Source organism: Rosa chinensis, chromosome 1, assembly GCF_002994745.2.
Source record: "Rosa chinensis cultivar Old Blush chromosome 1, RchiOBHm-V2, whole genome shotgun sequence".
NCBI classification, from domain to species: domain Eukaryota; kingdom Viridiplantae; phylum Streptophyta; class Magnoliopsida; order Rosales; family Rosaceae; genus Rosa; species Rosa chinensis.
Genome location: NC_037088.1, coordinates 40,450,252 through 40,469,637, shown reverse-complemented (window position 1 = coordinate 40,469,637; position 19,386 = coordinate 40,450,252). Strand labels below are relative to the sequence as shown.

The window sequence follows — 19,386 nt, the reverse complement described above, 5'->3', positions numbered from 1 at the left end:
CTGTTTCTTTTGCCAGTGTATATCAGTTCTCTAGATGTTACAAGTTTACAGTAAATATATGCAGCGCTACCACTAAAGGTATTTTACATTTGTATTGAATATGGAATTGAAGAATTAATCGTAATTAAAGGGTTTGGCTTATCTCTATATTGATCTTTAGCCTTCAGCCCTGCAATTTGGAAAAGGTGGAAAGAGAAAGGTTAATTTAGATGTGTGATGTCCTGATAGTCTCAGAGGCAGTGTTGAAACTGAAGGTAATTTTACTTCCTTGTTGTGCTTTGCTTCCATACTTTTGTATTGAATCTGAAATGGAGAATTAACTACCTTAAAGCTTATGGCTTTCTCTATTATATCAGGAGCATTACATTAATCATCAAAGACACTTGGTCTCTGTGGCAAAAGATAGCACATGACCAAACAGAATTGCACCTTGAATGATAAGAACTGTCCTTACTGACATGTAAGATCCTTTCCCATCCATATCTGTCAATTGCTAAGTTGTTAAAAGCATGTACTTGGTGCTGATTAATTCCTGTCAAAGAAAATTAAACATGGTCTTAAAAATGAATTAAGCATGTGCTTGTTAAAAGCTTATCTGCCAATATTACATTTCTACTTCCATTTACATGTACTGATATGTTATACATTGATGATTTATGAGGTGATGATGCAAATACAATTATATGCATGCTTACATATGTAATGTTGGCTTTTTTTTTTGGTAAATTTCCACTGCTTATTAGTTAATCTTTCCATCACTATTCTTTTTGGGAAAAATAGCCTTTCCATCACTCTTCTTTTTGGGAAAAATATGGAAATGAAGAATTAATGGTCTTAATTACAGGTCATTGCTTGTTTCATTTGATCTTTAGCCTTAGGCCCTGCATTTTGGAAAGATGAAGAGAGAGATGTGAATTACTCCCAGTTACAGTGCTGCCACTGAAGGTAATTTTTTTTTTTTTTCGTTGGTTACAAACTTCCTTATGGTTCTTTCCTTCCGTACTTTTGCAGTATATGAAAATGGAGAATCAGTTGCCTCAAAACATTGTGGCTCCTCTATTATACCAGTGGAATTACATTAATCAGCAAAGAAACTTGATGTCCATATATGGCAACACACAACACATGACCAAAATAGCACTTTGATTGATATGAACTGTGCTTACTTGCCTGAAAGATCCTTTCCCTTCCATATCAGTCCATTGATAAGTTTTATTCAAGGCATGTATTTAGGGTGCTGATTAATTCATGTTAAAAAAAAGAAAAGGACATTGTGTTAAATACAAATAAATAATCGCATTCTAGTTCCAATTGGTCCACAAACTCTACTGATTTCCTGTCATTGTTATCCATACATTGGGTTTCTATGTTTAGACTGAAGTGTTTAGTGTTGGGGCTAAGAAAGTTCTCATGGCTGATTGACAGTGAAGCATCTTCTATTTCAGAGGTTTTCTACAAAAATTTGGATGTATGAATGCCATTAGTTAAGAGCTATTGGATTAGTTTCTTGTAACTTGGCCATTATGCTCTGTTTCATTTTATATATGCTGTGAATTCTGTATGCTAATTCTTCCTAACGTTGGCTGCAGATGGACAAAGTGCGTACTTGTACTGAATTTCTATTTTCCATTTGCATGTGCCAACCTTTTGGAACCACTTGTAATCAAAGCTTCTAGACTCTTGATCTTATGCAATGCTGCCAGCCTGCCTCTGAAAGTCTGAAGGTGGTTTACTTCCATAGATTTGAAGTGATTTTTTATTTTAATTTTTATTTTATTTTAAATCTATGACCTTAATGTCGCACTTCTCTATTATCTCAGGTGCTATAAATTCATCAACTGAAATGTCAGTGCTGCTTGTGGGCTTGCAAACGATAACATGAGCACCAACAGTCTCCCCTAACTGGACCTGTAAGATTTTTTCCAGCTTCCGGGTCAATCAATTATTGCATATATATCTTACTTAGCTGGAGGAACTATTTGCATCGATGTTGGGAGTTTGTCAAAAAGGCTTTAATTTCAGAGGAGCAGACATTGCAGCAGTACAAAGAGGCAGTTTCCAGTTTGTAGCATCTTTCTATTAGTTATAGATAGACACTAGTGGACTCTTGTTTCTTCTGCTTGTTAATCAATTTTCCATCATTGGTGGAACATTTTCAACATTGTACAGACTTTTTAAGTAGGTACATTACATATGAAGCATTCTTCTGCACACAGCAGAGTGTTCATCAAATTTCCGGGACAATTTTTTGCTAACTATAAGTAGAAAACTTAAGAGAATGTAGCGGCACTGTTTTGGTAAACTCACAGCAGGACACACATTCCTGGAGTGTGTCCTGAAATTATACTCGCATGTAATCAGTTTCAACCAAACCAATCATCATCGAAAACCATGAGTCCAAAGGTTGGACTCATTTGGTTGTAATACGAAAACCAATAGTTGGGCTAAGATGTTCCTGCACAGTTTGGTGGAGCCCATGTCCACGCCCTATTTTCAATGTTTGGGCCCTTATGGAAATGACAAACCTTGACGGAATGGTCTGTTTGGGATTACAGAGCCCTAATTGGAGGTTGAAGAGGAGTGGATTCTTGGCGGGTAAAGCTCCCAGATACAACATTTATTTAAAGGTTTCTTCTTTATCTAGATTACTTGGATACAATTTTTGGTCAACTTTTCAGGTTCATGCGTGAGGAGTTGAGTGATTGGACTTTTGGATTTGGGCGAAAAAATCCTAAATTGGTAAGAGCCATTATCCCAATGAGCATAAAGTTTGATTTTTTATTATTGCAATTTGCAAATGCGAAACAGAGGCTGATTTGGTGTGAGATGCAGGAAATGAAGGCAGAGAATCAATCGAGCCTTCTTTTCTACTTGGTTGAGGAATCAGAAAGTTTTGTTCATTCCTTCAATCACGATGGCTCTTGTTAGAGCTCAAGGAGCCTCCTTTCCCACTACGTCTGCTTCTCGATTTCGTCATGACGTGTTCTTGAGCTTCTGATGAGAAGACACTCGCAGGACTTTTGCAGATCACCTCTATACAGCCCTAGTTAATGCCGGATTCCGTACTTTCCAGGATAACCCTGAACTTGAGAAGGGGGAAAATATCAAGGAAAAGCTAAAGAAAGCCATTGAACAACGCTTTCTAAATTTAGGATCCTGTAACATCAAAGAATTCCCATATTTTCTAAGAATTCACATATTTTGATTATGTTTCAGATTCCAATGGATATATTTCTAAGTTTTAGACATGTTTCAGCCCCTAGGATCATGCATTAGTTGTCACCACTCAGGCAGTTTGGCAATGAGTAGATTTATTTCACAACTGAAAAACAATTGTACCAAGTTTCTATAGATTCTAATGCATTTTTATTGTTATCAGTTTTCTCATTTTTCCACAATCTGTAACTTGATTGATGCTTTCACACAAGATAGACTAAATAGTTGATGTTAGTTCCGCGATAGTTTATGTCTTGCAGCATATTCCTTGGGAATGGGCGCGGAGAATGCATTGTGAGCAATTGACCTGAAAGGGAAACATCAATTGAAGATATAATATTGATTTTAAAATACTGGGATGGGATGGGATGGGATGGGATGGTTTTGAATCAACAGATTGTTAAAGTAAGATTATGCCTATCTTTTGTTAGAATGAGACCAGTATAGGAGAGCAAGGAGCAGTGGAGCACAAGGTGACAGAGAAATTGAACAATGAATCAAGGAAAGTAGCAAGTTATTACTCTTCAAACATTATACTAAATATAAAAAAGATGTTCTCTCGTTAGTTACAATAACATCAATGACGTCATATCGCCTCATAAACAATCTTGTTTTGCACACCTGTACACAAAACACAACAGGAACGAACAGCTATTTCAATATCTAGAGATTTATGATTAAGATGTACATGGACAGCTAGTCATATCACTATCATCGAGGGAAAGAAAAGATAGCCTATGGTTATTCAGAAGCATCAACATTGGGATTAAACAGTACAAATAACATGAGTTTTTTTTTTTTTTAATCTCCCATTCCTAAATTGATGTGAAAATAAATTTTTAAAATTAAATCTAGGCATTTCAAAAATTCAAAAGTAGCATCACACAAGCGTCACCAAAAACAAATTCATAAATAAAACAACATCTTTCTCATTATCTAGGGGAAATCAAATATTATTTCCGCACTTATCCATTGGAAACTCATATACCATCATCGGGGCCTGCGTTAGAAATTGAAACTGATCTTTTGATCCCCTTACAAAACATCATAGCAAAGGTTGACAGTGAAAGCTGGTGTAAATATGGTGGCACTGATCGTTCGATTACTATAGTACGTATTAGAGCATTCATACAAGATAACTTTACTATTACCAACTGACTCGGCTAACTAGATAATGCTGTCTAGTTTTAGAGCAAGTTCACCCATTGGGTCACCAAATCACCAATTATTCACTACTTTTTAGTGTTAATTTCACCCTTTGGGTCACGGGCACAGTGTATTTCGTGCCCTGGGTCATCCTGTACAGTGTTTTGGGTCACCATGGTGATCTGCACAGTGTATTTCGTGCCCTGGGTCACGGACACAGTGTATTTTGTGACCCAGAGAATGAAAATATACACTAAAAAACAGTTAATAGTAGGTGACCTGGTGACCTAAGGGTGAACTTGCTCTTATAGTATAAATCATGCCTCCTCCAAGTATCCTCAATTACATAGAGGTGTAGAGCTTGCACCATAAGCGAGGAGCAAATGCTATTCAGACTAATCTCTCTCTCATTCATTATTCTCCAAGCTTCCATGACAAACTGCATCAAAAGTAGACAATTTCCATGAATGTCACAACCCAAATAATATACGCTTATGAAAACAAGATGCAGGATGGAACAATTACAAACAGCGAGCCTATGAAACACAAGTCCGAAATTGAAATCAAATGAAGTAATTGTTCGAAAATGATGAGGTTCAAAATGAAATTTGACAAAGTTGGAGAGGGCAGTAGTACCCGGTGAGGAGAGATAACGATTCCCTCTCCTATGCCTACAAACCACATAACCTCTAATCCAACCTTCCTTTGAAACAAAATGGAGTCATTGAATTGAAAATTGTAACCCTAAACATAAAAGAAATCCCCAAATTCTTGAATCTTACTTACCGTCCCTCACCTAAGCTTTCTCGGAGCTGTGGACTGGGATGACGATGGCAGTCACCATGTCGGACACTATTTGAGTCATCAGACTCCCAGTCATCGTTAAAAGATCCCCGCCTATGGTTCCGTTCCGACGCGCCGTCCCTTCCATGAACCCAAACTTCAGATGACCAGAAGAGAATAGTGAAATCGATTTTCCCAACTAGATGAGCCCTAAATCCCGACCCATCTCCAGATCCAGATTTGAAATGACGTTTATGTGCCGGTCCTTCAACTCGGTGCCATCAATTTCGACGAAGCTCAGTTGTGATGCCCAGAGGAAAAAAAAAAAAAAATTTAACTTCCCAATTTAAAACGACATAATTTTCTTAAATATGCTGTCTGAATGTCATCATCCCCATTCACTACAGCTAAAAGTTTGGGCACTTTTAGAGAAAAATGACATAATGTAGTTGGAGGGAATTTCAAATTTTCTGCTATAGTTAGAGAAGAAATATCTCCATATTTTAGACACTTATAAGTGTTGTCTGAATGTGATCATATATCTAAAATGAAACAAGCACGGTTTTCATGTGTATTCAGACAATACATTAATTTATATGTCATTTAAAAAAATCACACAACAGAAAATAAGCATTTTGTCGTTTGATGCGTGTTGTCTGATTACATTTTTAGTACAGTTTCCAAATTTTCTAAGACATCAACAAAACTTGAGGTGGTTGGACCTTACCAAAAATAAATTGTATGGTCAACTATCCAAGTGGATGCGGTGTTGTGCGGAAGCGTAACAAATTGGTATTGATATGAATTCTAGAGTAACGTACAAACAAAGTAAAAGAAAGCAACCAATAAACAAACCACAAAGAACATTAAGATTTAGAGCGGTTCACTCAATCGTTGTGATTGAGCTACATCCACTTTCGGAGCTGACAAGATATTCCACTATGATCAATTTGGAGAAACATACAATTAGAGTTTATGAACAACTCTCTCTACCCAAATCCCCAATACACTCAAACCTATTAACTCTCCTCTTGATTCAAATGATTTACATTGATGCTTAATATATAGGTGACAGTGTAGGCCAACTACAAGCTATATTAAGACCAGAGAGAGCTATATGGATTTGCAGAACATTTCTTTGTATAATTTTGTGTGAATGAGATAACAAATACTACGTACTGTACCGGCAGTAAACGATTTGGCTATATAATGAACAAGCTATGGCTACCAAAAAGATAGATCGATCAGTTAATATGATTGACAAACATATTACCCTCTAGATTTACAGCCTCTGAAGCATGATTATTCATTCTACTAGTTAAAATTAACATCAGAATGCAAATTGTAAAACAATAAATCTGACCAAAATTAACCGATGTACACATAATTTACAACCACACAGATCGACCAACGATGTTCAGGGATGCACTGATTATTATTTGGTTACATACATGTCTTCATCAAAATGTAATGAAGTTCCAGAGAACAATACTTAAGAGTAGTCAACAAGTTTAATTACTACGCCACTTGCTTAACTAAACTACATGCGGCCTTCTTTTCTGGGACCAATATCACAAGATGAAAACTAAACTACGTACAACCACACAGACCACAACAACCAACAACACACTGGATCAAGTTAAGAGACCCTGTTAATGACTTGATAGTTCTTGCCTGCTCTGCAAGTCACAAAAATAAAATTCTAGTTGCATGTCTTTATTGTTATTAATGGTCCAACTAAAGTCCAAATTTATGAATGCTCTTGACTTTTGAGCAAGCATAGCGGTCAGTCTGGACTAGTGGTGTTTTGTCTTTTATTTGTAAAGATCTGGACTAGTGTTAGATGTTAGAAAGTTGGTATTTTAGCGAATTGATTATTTAGAAAACTTCTCTTACTCGTCTATAAATAGCAATTCATAACATTTTGGACTTCCATATACAGCTAAGAACCTAAGAGTGTAGAACAAAATTACCAGCCAGGATAACATTTATATTATGGAGTTACGCCAGTGCTTATATATGAAGGAAATCGACTTTTGTGTGCCTTATCAAACTAGGATTAGTTCTATGATTGTGATAAGAGAGAAGTTTCTAGAATTCCTAGTCCTATTCGGAATAGTTTTCCTTGTGTCATTAGAACATGTACTTTGTAATCCCCATATATAGGGCTCCTATTCTCAATGATGGAATACACAATTCTCTCATCAATCTCTCTCAAATCTCTCATTCTTAAACACGTTATAAGCACGAGCCCTAACCACAAAACCAAAACTCTTCATCGTGAACTTTGCTTGCACCTAGCCCACGCTAGCCCTACCATCTGCTACCCCTGCAGTCCTACGTACCGCACACCTATTGCCCCTGCAGCCACCGTGCCTGCCGCATGCCTCCCCTCATCCGCGCCGCACGCATTCCCCACACCGCAATCATCCTCCGGCACCAAGAGGCTGCACTCAGCCTCTCAACCTTCGGCAAACAACTACAAGGCCGCAACCTACAAGCCACCGAGCCACCTAAGGTTATCCTACCAATTACCAAACTTCCAAGTTCAAGTTTACAATATATTGCAAGGTTTCAAGCTCCAAATTAACAAGTAAGTTTTAATATTAAAGTTTCTGCTTTCTGAAATTTACTTTCTTCTTCTTTTTCTCGGGGACTTGCAACCTCCCTTCTTCTACATCTCACCTTTCTTATAACGTGGGTTCGATTCTTTAAAAAGCAGAACCTTGGGGATTCACGCTATACGAACTAAGAGCGTTCGTAAACCACGAACTAAGAGTGTTCGTGAGCATCGAAATATTACGGATTAAGAGTGTTCATAAAGCTTTGGACTAAGAGCGTCCATAAGCATCGATTTATGACCATATAAACATCATCGTTCGGTCTAATCCAAATATTCTTGGAAATTGATTTCTTGGTAGCATAGCTCGGAAATCTTATTACTAGTTTTCGTGGAAGCATTGACTCCGAAACTAACTTGTTCTTGTTTCCATCTTTCAGGATGTTGAACGTGAACAAACTCAATTTTGTTCCATTGGATTATGCAGGCAAAAGGTATTTAGAATGGGCCATTCACATCAAGATCCACCTTACTGCCCGAGATTTGTTGCATACAATCCAAGAGCTTTGTTCTAATGGAATGGCTCAAGACCCTCAAACTAAGATCGATAACTCCAGGGCACTTGTCCTAATTAAACGTCACATGGATGGTGACCTCCAGTAATGAGGATAGCGCTATAAAGCTTTGGTAAGAGCTTCCTGAACGATATGGCAATGTTCGTGACTCCATCCTTCCGAATCTAGAAGCAGAATGGAATGATATTCGCTTCTCTGAATTTGACATAGTCATGCAATTTTATTCAAAAGCTCATCGCATCAAAACAACGATGCGTCTCTGTGGAAAGACGATCACAGAAGACCAATTGATTGAGAAAACCCTCATTAACTTCCCTGTCTATGCTATGAGGTCCTCTGATTTATTTCGGATTCATATAAATGCAAGACGGATCACAAGTTGTCAACAACTTATTGAAGCTATGGCCACTGCTGAAAGACATGGCAACGAGCTTGTGAAAAGAGAATTTGATAGGCTTCAAGATAGCCCAGCAAGAGCATCGTCCTATGGCTAGATAAAGTAGTCATCGACGTCATGATCCATACGATCAAAATGCTCATGAAGGTAATCGTCCAAGGCGACAATCACACGACTGTAGGAGGCGTGACTTTGAGGGACGAAGGGTTAGAAACCATGGAGCCAACGTTGGCCATGGTCATCAGTTTCCAACGCCACCGGTCCTAGGGACCATGCACATTGCGCTAATGTGCCTCAATCAAGGGAGAATCCTTTTCATGGTGTCCATTTCTGATATGGAACGTCTAATCAATGGACCTGAATTTGCAATGTACCTAAGAAGGCAGCCGCATCATGGTGATCAAGACATCGAGTTCAAAAAGACTTTAAATCTGGCGATGAAGACAGAATACTGCAGATTTTTATTTAGAATAGTCTTTTATTTTCCAAGAATTATATGATGACAAATATGCCTCAAATCAATCAATGATATTTTGTATTAACTTTTCTCACTAGGCTCGTCCAAGATTAATTGTGATGTCTAAGAAAGGTTTGAACTGAGAGAACGGTTTTAAAAGTGAGCATTGCTCCACCAAAATCTCACCTTACCTTACCTGGTCACAACCAAATTGGAGTTACCAAACGGATTGAGTGACTACAATTTGTCTATATTTGATTTTTATTTTTGGATTAGATTTTGGTCAAGAAACTTTGATGTAATCATTGGCTGTTTTATTAATAAAGTATCGATTTATTTGATCTCATGTCGTGGACATATTTTTTGAACTTTATTGCTTTAAAGATATAAGAGCAAATGGTTTTCATGTGGAAACACATTGTGAGAATGGACAAGAGTTCCTTTGCATCACCTCTAATGACTACGGACTTAAAAGAGTCTTAGAGAAACTTATGTGTCGATCAAGTGGGTTGTATGCAACCACTATTCGAATCATTAAATCCAATCAAGTTATGAGAGATGATTTATGGGATTCTAACACATATAGGCTTTGGCATGACCATTTGGGACATCATGGCTCAACCAAAATCCTCATTAGTTGCTTCTATAGCCTATCATTCGTTCTGGAAAGCCTACTCTTTAGCAAAATTAGGATCGAGACCATCCTATACAAAGGACACCAAAGAAAACATACCATTCTTGCAAAGAATCCAAGGTGATATTTGTGGACCTATTCAACCACCTTGCGGACCATTTAGATATTTTAAGCTGTTGGTTGATGTATCGACACGCTGGTCACATGTCATACTTTTGTCCACCAAGAACGCTGCATTTGCTAAACTCCTCACACAAATTATTAAGTTAAGGGCTCACCACCCTGATCATCCTATTAAGTCTATATGACTAGACAATGCTGGGGAATTTACATCAAAAACTTTTGATGATTATTGCATGTCCATTAGGATTGAAGTTGAACATCCAGTTTCTCATGTTCTCACCCAAAATGGTCTCGCATAAGCTGCCATTAAACGACTACAAATGGTTGCTAGAGCATTGATAATGCGCACCAATCTCCCTATTTCTGCTTGGGGCTATGCAATATTGTATGCAGCTGTGCTTATTCGTTTGAGGTCCACTGCCACTCAACCATTTTCTACGTCCCAGATGGTGATTGGGTATTGTTTGGCTCCAATTTTGTTGCAGCTGGTCAACAGTCTCTTTTCTGCGCAGGCGTGCCAGCACCGTCGGGTGCGGTCGTCGGGGGTGTCCCTTGACCTGACTTCTGTCGAGCGATTGTGGACGAGGAGAGCACCAACCTCGTCGTGGGATTCTTTGTGCCTTGTGGTGAGGACTTTGCTGAAGTTTCTTCTTGTTCACAAGTCGATACTCAATATTGCAGATTGAGCAGAGCGAAATCACGGGGAAGTATTGAGAACTTGCTAAAGCGTGACTTTAGCTTGGCTGGGTTGCTAGGGCGTTACCCTTGCTTGGCTGGTTCTGTAACCGTTGTGGTCGCGGCACTACCGTCGGCTCCCGAGGAGACTAGGACCGAAGTACTTTGACAGAGGGTTTGGTGGCACTGAAAGTCGGCTTCTGGGAAGACTAGGACTAGGAGTGTGATCACCAGTAAGAGAAAGAGAAGGAGAGGAGTTGCTCTAGAGAGAACTTAGATCATCTTAGAGATGTTGTTGTTGTGAATGTGTCTTTGAGAATGAGAGGAGAAGGTGTTTATATAGGGAATAAAAAAAAGAGTGAAATGATGAGTGGAAGAAAAATAATGAAAGTGGAGTATGAAAGTGATTTGTAAAATATGGAAAAGATAGAGAAATGATGAAATGAAAGCAAAGCATGAAGGTGCAGAAACATGGAAGTGATGATGATCTATTAAAGAGATTGTAGAAGAAAAATATATCCAAGGAAAAAGAGAAAAGCATCTAGCTTTCTTCATGTGGGTAGGAAACATGAACATGTGAATATTGAGCTGGTTTTAGGTCAGTTTCTGCCCCTTTATTCCTTCAATTATTTCTCCAACAAGACTTCATAATGAGCCTTCGACTTCTTCATATGAAATTATCCACCATGAGTGTAGATTACTGTGGTAAAATTTCAGAATTTATTTCCATGTGGTTGGGCCGGAAATGCTGCTGGACCTCTTACAGGTCCAGTTTTCAAGTTTTGCTTCTGTAGAAAATTGGACTAATTGTTTGAAGGCCTTCCACTCAAAAATAGCTCTGGTACTATTCATAAGAAATGATCCTTGGGCTGTCTAGAATGAATCTGGAAAGTTTCAGCTCATTTAGATTTCATTTGGTTAGTCTGCCTCCCCTCCTTCCTTGTTTAGCTCGGTTTCTCCTAGCCGAAGTAGGAAAATGTGCTAAAGTTGACTTTTCATGCTTCCATAGTAGGCTTTATTTAGCCTCTAAATATATATTTCGAACTTGTCGACAATATATAGCTTGAGCCACTGGCATTGGCTCAATTTCTCCAACACATGCCTTGTCAGGCCAAAATGCTCATTTTGGGTCCAAACATTGCCCCCCAGACCTCGAAGTCAAAAGGTCTTCGTCTTGACTGAAGAGGTCTTGAATCAGTACCACTCTTATAATGTTGTTGCTTCAAAGTCGTTGTTCCAAAGCCACTTTTATTGGCTTGAAATTGCTTGACTGATTTCATATAGGCCTCTAAATAGGCCATAAAGCTTGAATGCCACTACTGAATTGCCTTTGTCATGAACTGACGCTTCCTTTGCCAACTTTATTGCCCCTATGTATCTGATGTTTGGTATGTAGTGAATTGGTGAACTTGGGCAGGTTGTAGGAGATCAGAACTTTAGTGTGCCCCTCATGCGAAGGAGACTGCTTTTGATCGCGAATGAGGATCCTTCTCTTCCTTGGTGGTTGCTTCGCCATGTGTATAGCAACAAGTATCTGCCTTGTTTGCTGGCTCTCTATTGATTTTCTCAAATGTAGGGGTTGTAGCCGCTTTCCTGGCTTGATCAAAGCCTATAGTACTTGGCGACATAAGATGCAAAATAGCAAACTGTTTGCTGTCATTTAATCCTTCGCGAGTCTTATGCCGAAGAGGATGATTGGATCATGGCTATCGACATCATGACGTGTGACCAAGTGAAACCACCATACTTGCTGCAACTTTAGCATCTAAAACCGCATCGGTTTTAATCATGTTTTAATTAAAAAACATCAGGCCGCTATGCTGGCCCTGCCGTGGTAAGAAAAGGTGGAATATCTTCACTGTCGCCTTAAATGCGATTCTCAAGATGAAATAATGACTCATTAATTATCAACCAGGGCCACTCACTGGCCCAACTAATAAATTAATCTCCAAAATATCTGAGCTATAAATCGAGGTGTAATGGAGAAATATCTTCACTGTCGCCTTAGATGCGATTCTCAAGATGAAATAATGACTCATTAATTATCAACCAGGGCCACTCACTGGCCCAACTAATAATTAATCTCCAAAATATCTGAGCTATAAATCGAGGTGTAATGGAGAAGTAATCCTTGCGACCTAGAAATGGCATCCAAGAAACCATTCGTTATCGATCAGGCAGATGAAATCACTGAGAAAGCCGCATTCAACTGGCGGACTAACATGAGTATTCGATGTAGACGTCAGACCGGAGAGGAGAGAAGCCGACTGATGGGCTTTGGTGGCGGTGATAGTCAAGCGAGTCTGGGTCCCACACCTCGCGATCGTTTGCCAGATGATGTTATGGCCTATTATGGGCTTCCCATCCGCCGTCCCATAGCGGCTCTTCAGCAAGTGCCTGGTGATTTTAGCAGTTAGGGACCAAGAAGGAAAGTGGGCTTCTGGCCTACTGTCACTCCCGAGGAAAAGGTTTGGTATCAGGAGGTCCGAGCGAGAGATTTGGCCCGATGGGACGCGGTGGGTATCACCCAAACCATCGATTTATGCTTCTGTCTGCCCTATAATACTAGCCCTGGACCGCTAGCCGCCGCTCTTTGCTTCTGGAACACCTCCAGCAATACATTCGATTTCCGGTTTGGGCAAATGAGCATAACTTTGCTGGATGTTCTTACCATCACGGGGTTGCCTATTGATTTTGACCCCTATGTGCATGGTCAATTTGATGGCATTCAATTTCCTTTGAGAATGGATATGGCTGGTCGAGGGCATTACAGCAAATCCTACCCATTCTGGCGCGACTATTACTGCACCCAGCGAGACCATACAGGAGGTATCGCATTCCTGGAATTCTGGCTTTGCAAATTTATCTTTTGCACTTCTTCCAACAAACCTACTGGGCCCTGGAATTCTCTGGCCACTGCTCTCTACAATGGTATTTGCATTGGCCATGGGCAACCTGTATTGGGTGCATTATATCGCTCCCTTTATAGAGCCGTAATGCGCCCATTTGATACCGACATTAGTGGTCCCTTCTGGATCCTTGCCTTTTGGCTGCAGATTTATTTCACTCTCTTCCGTCGCGGTGATATTCCAAAGGAACCTCCAGTTGATTCCCTTTTGGGGAACTGGCTTTGCCACAATGTAAGGTATCGAGCTCCACCCTACTCCGAGTGTTTTATTTATTTGTACTTGCTGGGAGAGATGCCGGACCCAAAAATAGTCCTTTCTAGGCGTTTCCCTCCTCCCCTTGATGATGGCTTTCTGCCCAGTGGACGGGATCATAGTGAAAGAGCCCTCCTGGCCCTTCGTCGCGCCATCTCCTGCTTGGATATTCGTCTTGCCACTGATCGCGTAAGTTACGAGCTCTACGCCCCTAACCACTTTGCTCGCCAATTTGGGTTGGCCCAGTTGGTACCCTGGCCTCTGGTTGATTCTGCCAATTACTACACTTCTTGGCGGAGATTAACGCCACCTGGGTCTGCCCCCTTTCAGAGTCAGTTTACTTTGATAGTGATTCCCCCTTGGGTCAGAGCGCTATACCCCCTCAACGATGTCGATGATGACTATGCTGATTGGTGGAAAGAAGTGTCAGTGAACTGTTGGGACCTGCCACATGACGAACTCTTCGTCCTGATCTTTCGTGGCATGAGTAGCCCTGGTCCGGAGGACCGCGAGATTCTTGAGCGGTTCTCCAAACCTGTAGAACAACCCCCGCGACCTATTCTACCTTCTCGCTCATTGCGTCCAGGGATACAAATCCACGAGCCTAGGGCAATAGTAAGTTTTTGTCTTTCTTCACCATTCCATTTCCTTGTGTTGATTTTCCCACTCTTATTCCTGAGTGTGTTTTGCAGCAAACTACCCAGAGCAGGACAGCCTCTGTTCAGGCCGAGAAACAAAAGGCAATAGCAGAGGAGACTTCTGAGGGAGAGTCTTCGCATGATGAAGATCCTGCTGAGGTAATTTGGTTAAGAACGATCCCAAACTTGTATATTTGGTGCTTCCCCCCCCCCCCCCTCTTGAGTTATGACTCTTTTCTCGTACAGGCCACTGCTGTATTTGCTTGCAAACGCGATCGAGCTCAATTCGTCAAAGAGAATTTTGAAGATGATGAACCTCTGGGAATGCGACTGGTAAACTCCGACCCCGTCTTATCCTATTTAAATTTTGAAATCTGGGCAGCATTTTCACTATGTATCTTTTGACAGGTCCGTCAAAGGACCATTGATCCCTCTCGCCTGAGCGAGGCTGGACCCTCAGCCACTGCAGAAGAGCCAATTATCTCGCTAGTTCAAGCATCAACTAACCCTGCGGCACCTCTCCCATCTCCCACTACAGAGCATCTGCAAGGTCCTACCATTTTAATAACGATCTCTGATGACGACTCCTCGGAGGATGAAAGCGTGGAAAGCCACTCTGAGACTTCTGCTGCTTATGAGGAACTGATGACGACAGAGATTCTCGTGGCACTAGAGGTTCAAGAGGTGATTGAGGCGGGGCCTCTTCCTCTTGGTGACCACGTACCAGATATCGACCCGACAGCTCGAGAGGTAAGCCACTGTTTGTCCAATACTTTCCATTTCCCTTTAGATCCAACCCTGCTCTCTGACATTTCTGAACCTGACTAGGATTCTGTTTGTACCGAGGAGGTGGCTGCAAATCCTGCTGGTCTTATCGACGGGACAGTCGCCCCAGAGATGGAAAATGATACTAACGGTGGTGGTGCCCCCCAAGTCTCGCAAACAAATGAGACAACCGTCGAAGCTGAGGGCTCTGTGCTTGAATCTGCTCCACTTACCCATGGTGAGCCGTGAGTTGAGTTTCCAGATTCTCCTGAGGCTGAAGGGACAGACCAACCTGTTGAAGATGAAGAAACTGAGGAAGCTGTCCATCCTTCTGCATTGGTGGTTCGTGATCCTGTAGCGCCTCTGCCGCCTCCTCCTCCTACCAGATTTGAGAGATTGATGAGGGTGTTGGAGGTAACTCCTCCTTCTGCTGTGGATGAGGCTAAAATGGTGCTTCGCGAACATCTGGGTCCTCAGGTATTAGAGACTGACATTCTCCCGCGAGTCTTAGAAGCCCTAAGGTATCTTTGCCAGGAGAAGGTATTGACCCTGCAGCAATTTAGTGCTATTAATGATCTGTTGAATGAACTTGATATGGCCCGCCGACGTCAATCGGCCGCGAACACCCAGGCTCGGGATGCTCAAGAGACTTTGAATAGTCTTTCCCAAGAAATGGACATCCCCCGCGGTATTTTAAATGAGCGAGCCATCCGCCTGCGGGAACTACAAATCCAAAGGTCCGACTTCAAACTTCGGATCGAGGATCTCCAAGCCCGTTTAGCCTTTGTTGAGAATGAGATTGTTGCAGAAAAAGCTCAACTCGATGAACCTTTGGCTGCTTCTGAAGAAATGGGCCGCAACCTGGCCCATATCAGAGATCGGGCCACTCAGGCCGAAGCTGGTGCTATTGAGCCGAAGCTGGTGCTATTGAGGTGAAACGCCACGTGGAGGAACTTTGTTTGAAATTGAGCTTTGCAGGCCAATCTTTGTAGGCCCCCTCATAAACCGGTCGGTCTCCTCAAATGCCAATAATCCCTTCTTTTAATAGCTAACTCCTCAAAAACCGCTCCTCACATGCTACCAGTCCCTTTTTTCCCGAGATTTGGAATCACTAATCTCGATTTACTGACATCGGTTTGACTCTTTAACCATCCATCCAAGGGTGGAGATTTTCCTGAAGTCCCTTTAAATAGTTGTATTTTGAGCAAGGAATACTCACAACAAATTTTCTGAAACATTCAAGAAATGGCCTTTCAGTCCTTGCTTCTCTTTCTCCTTCTTCACAAATCTTCCCCTCATGAAATGACCTTTAGCCTCTAAATTTTAGGTTTTATGGCGTAATCTTAAGCCTGGGTTAGGCCTTATGGCGTAATCTTAGGCAACCCCTTGTTTCTCCTTTCTGAAATCTTGCAACAACAATGCCAGACTTCAGATTGGTTTAGAAACACGAGGGGGCTCCGAGTGTGAGATCCACGATCATGCGAGATCATCTTTATTAGGATCCCCCACTTGGAGCAAATCGGGGAAGGGAGGGAAGCTAAATTGAGGTTCGTCTTTCCTCCTCTGTTTCCTTCCTTCTGGACCCGGCTCGTGTTGTGCCCTCTAGATGGAAGGGGCTTGGTTCTCACCTCCTTCTCCCCCTTTCTCTTCTTGATAGAATCTTGGAGGGATGAGAAGGGATGGACTCTTTGAAGGAATGGGTTCAAGCTACAGAATGGCTGTTCCTGTACTTCACGTCCAGCTAATGGTGGTTACTAAGGCTAGAGGGGGTGCAGAGACTCAAGCTGATATTCGGTTCCTTCACTCTCTGCCCCTCCAGGAGATAATGGCGCGGCTCAACCCGGCGTTGGATTCCATAGCTGCTTCCAATTGAGGGGGCTTAGAGGCTCCATTTTCTTTTACAGGTGTCTCCCCTTCTCATGGATACTGGCGTTGGCCAAGCCTATGTTGTATTCCTCTGCCGTTTCCATGTAAAGGGGGCGCGGGGGCTCCGGTACTCCTCTTTTTCCTTCCCTGAAGTCTGCCCTCCTTGAGATAATGGCGCGGCTCAACCCGACGTTGGATTCCATAGCTGCTTCCACTTGAGAACAGATTCAGAAGATATCTGAAGATTCCTGTTTTGTATTCTAGCCACTTTTGGCTTTGTAATGAATGTACTGCTTTTGGCTGCAAATCCACTTTATGAATACAATAATATTTTCTTATCCTGATATTCAAATATCCGTGAGAAGCCAATAATTGTGTCTCGCAAGGCCCTAAATATAGGCCCCCTAGTTGCATATTAAAAATAATATGAACTTTTAAAATACGTTCCGCGTCAAAAAGAGCCTCGCGACGAGGGTTTTGAGAAAATATTTTCTTTTGGATCCACTTGCTGGCCCCAACTCAATTCGCATTAGCTGTTGAAAACTCCACCGTGAGAAGATAATATTGAAAATGGAATAGTTACATCCTCGAAAACCGTTCGGTTCCCTCACGCGCCAATAATTCCTTCTTTTCCGAAATTTAGGGCAACTTTAATCACGCTTTACTGACACTTGACTCTTCTCTTTGACCGTCCATCCAAGAGCGGACATTTGGATGCCTATATCTTCCTCCATATTGTAAACCCAAATTTCCAATCCCAAAATCGTTTCATCAACATCAATCTTTCTTAATTACTTATCATCATCACTCTTCCATTCTCACATTCTCTTTAATCCATCATCAATGGAACCACAAAACCGTCATCCAACCGAGGATGAAGGAAGCAACAAAGCCGCCGAGAGTAGTCCTAACATGCATTGCAAGCAGAGTAACACCAGGTGGCTTCCTACTACAGATCAGATAAGAATCCTCAAGGAGCTTTACGATGACAAGGGAGTTAAGTCCCCCACTGTAGAGCAGGTTCAGAGGATCACTCTCCAGCTAAAATGGTACGGACAGATCGAGAACAAGAACGTCTTTTATTGGTTCCAGAATCAAAGGGCTCGGGAGAAGCTGAAAAAGAAGAATCTCACTTCAGATGTTCAAGTTCCCAAGCAAAGATCAGGGCTTGTTGGTGGATCCATTAATCTCAATTTTGGGTCAACTAGTTCTGCTGATGTTAGTGGATCCATCATGGAACAACGAGGAGAAGATCACCAGGAGGTTAAAACCCTTCCACTGTTTCCCATGCACAGTGAGGACATCTTTGGCAACATGAAGACTATTTCCGACGGAGGTGGTGGTCACGGTGGTGGCTCTTACATTTCCCTTGAGCTCAGCCTTTCCTATGAGGGCAAAGCTGGAAAAAGTTTCCTGAGCCGCTGACTCGGCTTAGTAGCTTCGCGAGTGTAGGGACACTTAGAATTGCCCCCGAAGAGTTGTATTTATGACTTTTTTTTTTTTTTTTTTTTTAAACTAAATGAGCTTAGTATTGTATAGTGTTGCCCCCCTAGTGTTGCTAGGCATAGCGAAGAAATGATTATGGGCCTCAAAAACAGGCCTTCATGAATGGGCTTCGCGAGTGTCGGAACACAAGAATTGTTCCCTAAGAGTTGTATTTATGACCCTTTATTATTATTATTATTATTATTATTATTATTATTATTATTATTATTATTATTATTATTATTATTATTATTATTATTATTATTATTATTATTATTATATATTTTTTTTTATAAGTAGCTAAATTCAATAAGACAATGTGAATCAAGGTTTAGACATGCGGCCCAAGTATAGTCGCCTAGACACAAATTTTCTTTTCAAATCCTTTGGGCAACCTTACTGAAATGGCCAGGTGGGGGAGGGCGAACAAGAGAGGCAGAATCCATTTTGGCATGAGCTACTCCCACATATAGTGGTTTAGGCCCATTTGCACGCACTTCTGGATTCAAGAACCTGTCATGAACGTTGTCCCCTTTCTAGACACCATTTCACATAGGCTATACTTACTAAGATGAGAAAGGTCATAAGTGTGAAGACAGTTCAACAAGTGTTAATAAAAGTCACCCTTGACCTTAAGGGACCTGATCGAACTAGGCACCAATAAGGAGTTTAGACCAATATTAACAAAAGAGACTTCACCTATTCCATTATGATTCACAACCCCTTACCAAATTCAATTTTTTTTTTTTTTTTTTTAACTATGAAAATAAAGGTAAAAAACAACTGAAAACTGATAGGAAATTAACAAAAAAGCAAGGAGCTAGCAATGACACGTTTGGCTAACCTCTAGAAGACCATGGGGGAGGCCATCTATGCTTCATTCCACGCTCCGATGTATCAAAATT

The 19,386-nt window shown here is 41.1% G+C and overlaps 1 protein-coding gene and 1 long non-coding RNA gene across 2 annotated transcripts; both read left to right on the top strand.

Moving 5' to 3' along the window:
- The first annotated feature begins 20 nt into the window (after window positions 1-20).
- On the top strand, window positions 21-532 carry LOC121051271. The gene is made up of 3 exons (XR_005805420.1): window positions 21-78; window positions 161-254; window positions 357-532. It is a non-coding gene; the product is annotated as an uncharacterized LOC121051271 (long non-coding RNA).
- Window positions 533-17,839: 17,307 nt separating this feature from the next.
- LOC112166817 (protein WUSCHEL-like) lies at window positions 17,840-18,421 on the top strand. Its single transcript, XM_024303726.1, has 2 exons — window positions 17,840-18,214; window positions 18,317-18,421. The coding sequence occupies exons 1-2, from the start codon at window positions 17,840-17,842 to the stop codon at window positions 18,419-18,421; spliced, it is 480 nt and encodes a 159-aa protein (XP_024159494.1).
- Window positions 18,422-19,386: the final 965 nt, after the last annotated feature.

Excerpts from the sequence above, each read along its gene's own strand:
- LOC112166817 (XM_024303726.1), top strand. The coding sequence starts at position 17,840 with ATGGAACCACAAAACCGTCATCCAACCGAGGATGAAGGAAGCAACAAA. Across the intron at positions 18,215-18,316 it reads GGTCAACTAGTTCTGCTGAT|ACTATTTCCGACGGAGGTGG; the intron begins GTTAGTGGATCC and ends GGCAACATGAAG.